At 36.6% G+C, this 6,000-nt stretch overlaps 1 protein-coding gene across 1 annotated transcript in view; it reads right to left on the bottom strand.

The window, feature by feature from the left end:
- Positions 1 to 815: 815 nt before the first annotated feature.
- The window catches only part of LOC124777350 (UDP-glucuronic acid decarboxylase 1), a 63,548-nt gene continuing 58,363 nt past the window's right edge, over positions 816 to 6,000 (bottom strand). The window contains exons 7-8 of the mRNA XM_047252722.1: positions 2,683 to 2,816; positions 816 to 1,382 (exon numbers count right to left, since the gene is read on the bottom strand). Of these exons, the coding sequence (XP_047108678.1) occupies positions 1,260 to 1,382; positions 2,683 to 2,816 (257 nt within the window). The 3' untranslated portion in view covers positions 816 to 1,259. The remainder of the gene's footprint in view (positions 1,383 to 2,682; positions 2,817 to 6,000) is intronic.

Genomic DNA, 6,000 nt, shown 5'->3' with positions numbered 1-6,000 from the left:
CTCTGATTCATTACCAAACAAACCAACTTCGTCATTTGTAAATTGGACAATGTTTGTCCATTAAATAACTTACATCTCTTTCTCTGGTGGCACAGTGGTTTGGAAGTAGTGGGCTTCAAATTCCAATTAAGTTCTTCAGTTTTAGATATACCAAAGACATCCTAAATTCTCTCCAGTCAATACCACGATGCTTACTTTGAAATGGTCACCATAAATTTCCTGTCCCTTTTGAGCCAGGCTCTGTATCGCATGACCCAAGACTTATTTCATACATTTTAAATGATATAATCAACCATGCTCATACTTTTATGACAACTGGCAGCGAAATATGATGACTGAACAAGTGACACTTCCTTACAATGTGATACTGTTTACCCTTGTTTCTTGCAAGTTCAACTTTCAAGTGCTTTCATCCAAACCAATGCACAAGAAGCTTCGCCTCCCAATAATGTCTGCATCGACCATTATGTTATAATTGACACTGGAGAACTATAAAATGATTACTCAGAATGGGGCTCCATGCAATTATTCACAGTATCTCTTCAATTCTGAATCACTGTTAATTTTTTGTGTACCATTAACCCTATTCCACCACAAACACTTCATTTTCTGCATGCATGGAACAGAATACAGGGTGCAGTTAACGTATGAATCAGACATATGGACCCTTTTTGTTTTGCAAGATCACTATCCTCAGTAATACATCTCAAAATACACAAAGTAAAACAGGAATTCTGCAACATAAAGGCTCCAATAACAAACAGTTATTGTTATGTGATGGTCGCAGTGCCAGCACCAATGATATATTAATTCTGTACAAGTAACAAACTTTATGTACATAACATATAACAACAATATACCACACATTTACATATATTACACATAAATTATTTAAAAACTTTGAGATCACAATGCAACACTTCTTGTATCACAGTTACCTAAAGGATTAAAAAGATACTATGGCTACATAAAAAAGCTGTGAAACCGAAAAAAAAGAAGGACACCATCACACACTGTAAATAAAGACACAGAAGTCTTCCAGAAGTTCTGCAACTTTGAAACTGAACTACACAATACACATTGTGTTGGTACTATAACTTAAATCTGCAGAAAAAAGTGTCATAGAACAGCAACAATATTTTATAAAAATATATCAAGTATCTCTCTATATAACATTGTCGAAGAGGAAAGGCACATTATTTAAAAGAAATCTCTAACTTGAGGAAAGACTTTAAGATGACACCATGACGTTTGAATCATTATACATGAGGAATTCGCATTCTTTTCTCAGGCGCAAACATGTTGCGTTCAGAATGACTTGCTCTCTGCAATTCTTTCCTAAAGTACTCAATTGTCTTACGAAGTCCTACCTCCAAAGGCACCTGTAAAAGTCAAAGTTCTGTTATTAGAACATTACATGACACTGAAACATAAAACAAATGGTTTCTATATTGTCTCTTATGTTTTCTTCAGTCATTCTTTGGAAAACTGAAAATTTCTTAGAGGAAATATTTTCGACATACCTCCAACATACTGAATACCGAATAAAATCCTGCAAAAAGGGGTAGGATTGAAAGGACACACTCCATTTTAATTTCGGTCATAACAAATTCCCCTTCTATGCAAGAGTAACCTCAATTTAGTCCTATAGTTCAAAATGCAATAAATATCACTGGCTTAACAAATGAACACTGTATCAATTATGTCAACTCAGTGTGTGATAAGAGGAATAGCATTCAGATTGTCCCAACTATGCTGAACATGAATCAGGCTGAGGTTAGGTGCACAACAGTAAAAATTAAAACATTTTCTTCTCCTTCAAGGTCCATTTGTCTTTCTCTTAATTCTGAATAGATCTGTTATCGAGACCCAAAATTAATGTAAGACACAATAGTGGTTTGCATAATTGTGCCAAAGTGGATCAAAATTTGTGTAAACACAATAGTGTTAAACTTCCACCACACGTTCCTAATGAGCTCTTAAAATAAAGGCTAAAGCAAATGATATTGAAGTGTCACTACACAAAACCATTTGCTGAAGTATTGTCTACCAAGAGTGGTATACAATAAATATCATTAACAATTGTAGTGACATTTACAGAAGAAAACCCCTCTTCTTGTTACCAAACATAGCTGTGTAAAAAAAATAAGAATACTGAGAAGTTTTGGAAATCATAATGACAAACTCACAGAAATCTTGATTCTGCAATTTTGTGATCTGATACCTTGCAATTGTCTAGGCGATAGTGTGCAGTAGTGCAAAGACCTTTCACACTATCAAGATAACATAAAAAATAAATGTATTTGTTTTGCTACAATAATACTGGGAGGTGTACGCTGATTTTGAAGGCAATATTGAGGAAGTAATGTCATTACAGAACTTATTGTGCTAAATTTTGTTTGAGAGGCTGCAACTATAATTTACTCCTAGTTGCTCTGTTTGATGTCTATTCTAATTCAAATGAGGACGACTTCTTTTCATTTCTGTCATTGGAATGACACTTTACCATCAACTGAAGTTTATCTTTTTTATCAGTTCTATTTCGTATTGCGTACCATTTCCATTACAACTTAATACTGTAGCAACACGGATTGAAAAACCTACCACACCTGCAGTATCATTCAGTTTTTCTGAACAGAAACCAACAGAGAAACATCTCACATTCATCTCTTTAAAACTCACTTTGGGTTCCCATGAAAGATATTGTCGTGCTCTTGATATGTCAGGTTTTCTTCTCTGTGGATCATCCTCCACTGCTGCCACCTGTTTTATGTGACTTGGACCTCCAACCAGGTCTTTTATCATAACTGCAAACTCTGAAATCACAGCAAAATTGTGTGTGTCATTAACAGCCAGTTTCTGATAAAAAGCATGCTTATGAACAAATTTAAGTATCAATTTATTTTTGTTAGAAATGAAACTATATGCTTCTGCTGTTATGTGTTTTCTTTGCTGCTATTTTTCATGTATGTAGTGTGCCAATATCCATGCTAGAATATAACGCCGTCTTGGCCAGCACTACCTTATTTCAATGATGCAGTTCATTGGGTGGTTCATGGTAAGAACTATGATATACAAAGCACCTAATACTCATATCAAAGGAAAAAGTTAAGCTATATTGGGTCACAGCATACTTGATACGTCTAATTTTATAACAGAAATAGCGTGTGCGCTGTGTGTTGTTGTTTCCCTCTGTTACATGGGTTCGAGGACGCTGGAGCAATGTGGCAGACTTGCTATAACAAGGTACGGTGTCATTGAAAGCTGGTCACCATGCATGCGAAACCATAGGCTGTGCCAAGCTGAAAATCGTCATTGGGACAGGTATCATACTGTATTATAATGTACTGTACAAAGGAAAAAAGAGATAAAGTTTTGAATGATCTTAACTCATGTATCAGTTGTTGCCTGGTTGTCTTCACAGCATTAAGTTGCACTCATATGTGTGAGCAACCATAGTTTCTGTTATTACATTGACGATACAAATATATTATGATGAATGAATAGAAACTGAACGGGAGATGTTATTAATGGAAACATAAAACCTGTGTTGATAACTGATTTGTTACAAGAGTGTTTTTGCTATATACTCATCATGTTAAATCTCATCCAGATCATGTTATTGAACAAAAGCCTTATTCATTAATTGAGGTGCAATTAAGAAAAAGGGAAACGGATTACCTTTGAGACATGATTTTCAGGGAAGTGACTTTGGGTATTGGAGCCAGTATTAACATCCGCAATCAATTCTGAAACATTATCACATGCTCTTTATGTGATCTACAGTTTCAAACGTGAAAAGGCGCCATAATTTTTGACACTGACATAACACTAGCTCAGAGATATGGATTACACAGTTGTGCTCATGACTGATTAGTTCATGTGCTAATATCGCTGGTTGTCTGAGCATCGGACAACAACAACTGTATGATGCACTGCGAAAAATATGTTACTGCTTGCAATCACAAACAGATTCATTTGTCACAGTTATGCAATTAATGCCCGATAGTCCTATTCAATAAGAACCTGCTACGATAATGTATTTCTTTGGAAGAGGTGATGGTGATATCAACCCAATCAGTTAGGGTGCAACTCTTTCCAGCAGTCTTGTAAAGTTAAGGCCTCACAGGATAAGTTTATTAGCCAGTTTGATGACTAGAAAGCTGCTAAGAGCATTGAAAGACTGAAGCAGTCAACATATAGCATCAGAGTTGCTAATATCGATGGAAAGGTATTGTTATTAACAAATTACATGGAAAGACCGACTGACAGACACAACAAAGAAATATTATGTACATGTCGACCTGCCGCATCTATTCTCATTCATGTGTGTGTTCTATGGTACCCAGTGCAACCAGTAAACACATTTTGCTAAAAAAGAAAAGAGAAGAAAAGAAGAAGAAGAAGAAGAAGAAGAAGAAGAAGAAGGAAAAGAGGAAGTAAGTTCAGTGATCCAACTGAAGCCGAAATTATGGCATTAGTTTCATTACCACTGAAAGGAAAACTGAAAGGATGATAAAACTAGAACATGTGGCAGTTTGTTATGAAAATATATCTTCAGCACAAAAAGCTATGGGATGTGTTGTTCCCGCATAACATCAAGCAGCGGGATGTCGGCCTGAACAGTACAGCAGAGAAGGCTGTGACATGACATCAGCCAACAGAACGCTAAGACAACACCACGACAGGAGTGGCACCTATATGGAGAGAATATAAGCACCACCCCAGCTAGACTCGGCCGCACTAGAAGACAAGCTGTGACTTTTGATCTATATTAATTGCTTGCATGGAAATTGTATATATTGAAGGACATTGAATATTTGCATGTCGCCAATTGCTTGTGGTAAGTCACAGTATATCCAAGTTAAGTACTGTCAATTCAACCTACTTTAATAAACTCTATAAATAAGATTTGCTTGAATGTTGTCTCGCTATTGGAGGAAACAGCTTCTTAGGCACCATATTTAGACGAGTGGACAGGATCCCACCTGTGTCTGGGTGAAATAAAGGACAATTCAAATGTGCCAGATGCTAGAGCAAAAATAATATTGTCAGTTGCCACAGAAATTTACATACACATGCAATATACATCTACAAATGAAGCAAGGGACAAATTAAAACAAGTGTACAAATACTCCAGATTTCAGAGAAGAATCTGTTAGTTGACTACACTCCTCCCAATATAGATGGAGAACATTACGCCAGCAGAAGAATATGCATACAAAGCAATTCCCACTTCTAAGTTAAATGCTTTGAATTTTAAAGTGAAAGATGAGTGGGTAGTGCACATTTTATTGGCTGAACTGCATGATGACTACAAACCAATGATCATGAGCCTAAAGAATTCCAATACATCAAAAACTGGAGATACTATTAAAACTAAATTGTTGCTGGAAGAGGAATACGAATAGCATTGCCCCTCAACGAACAGACACACAGCTCTTCAAGTAAATGAGAAAGATAATAGAAACTTTGTACACAATTCCTCCAAGGGACTGAACTGCCATAACTGCAATAAGTATCATCATATTGAAAGAAATTGTCGCAGCATAACCAAGGCAAGTAGCAAGTCATTCGAACGGACTTCAAATTACAAGATATTCTTCTCTCATTGTCTGCAACAAGTGTTGATGGCCTATGGGGCAGGGATGTGCGGTTGACAGTTGCACAGCTAGCCAATCAGTGCTCAGCCACTAACATATTTAAGCATTCTATCTTGTTTTACATATGCAAAACTTCAACTGACTGATTTCTGTGGTATTGCTGTATGTACTGTGAGCTTTGTCCAGGTGGCTGAAACCCAAGTAAGTTCCAAGTGTTTCACAAACAGGTAAGCAGCCTTATTTTTAAAGTGTGCTCATACTTCAAATGTGAAACAGATTCAGGCAATCCAGTTTGCAAGGTTGCCGAGGTGCAGGGTCACACTGCAGCAGCATGTGGCAATATTGGTTTACGAAGTGTCAGGCAAATTGTCGGAAGACCAAGACGACTCAGCAGCAA

Source organism: Schistocerca piceifrons, chromosome 2 (genome assembly GCF_021461385.2).
Source record: "Schistocerca piceifrons isolate TAMUIC-IGC-003096 chromosome 2, iqSchPice1.1, whole genome shotgun sequence".
NCBI lineage: Eukaryota > Metazoa > Arthropoda > Insecta > Orthoptera > Acrididae > Schistocerca > Schistocerca piceifrons.
Note: the sequence above shows the minus strand (reverse complement) of the source record. Positions and strands in the feature narration are given on the sequence as shown.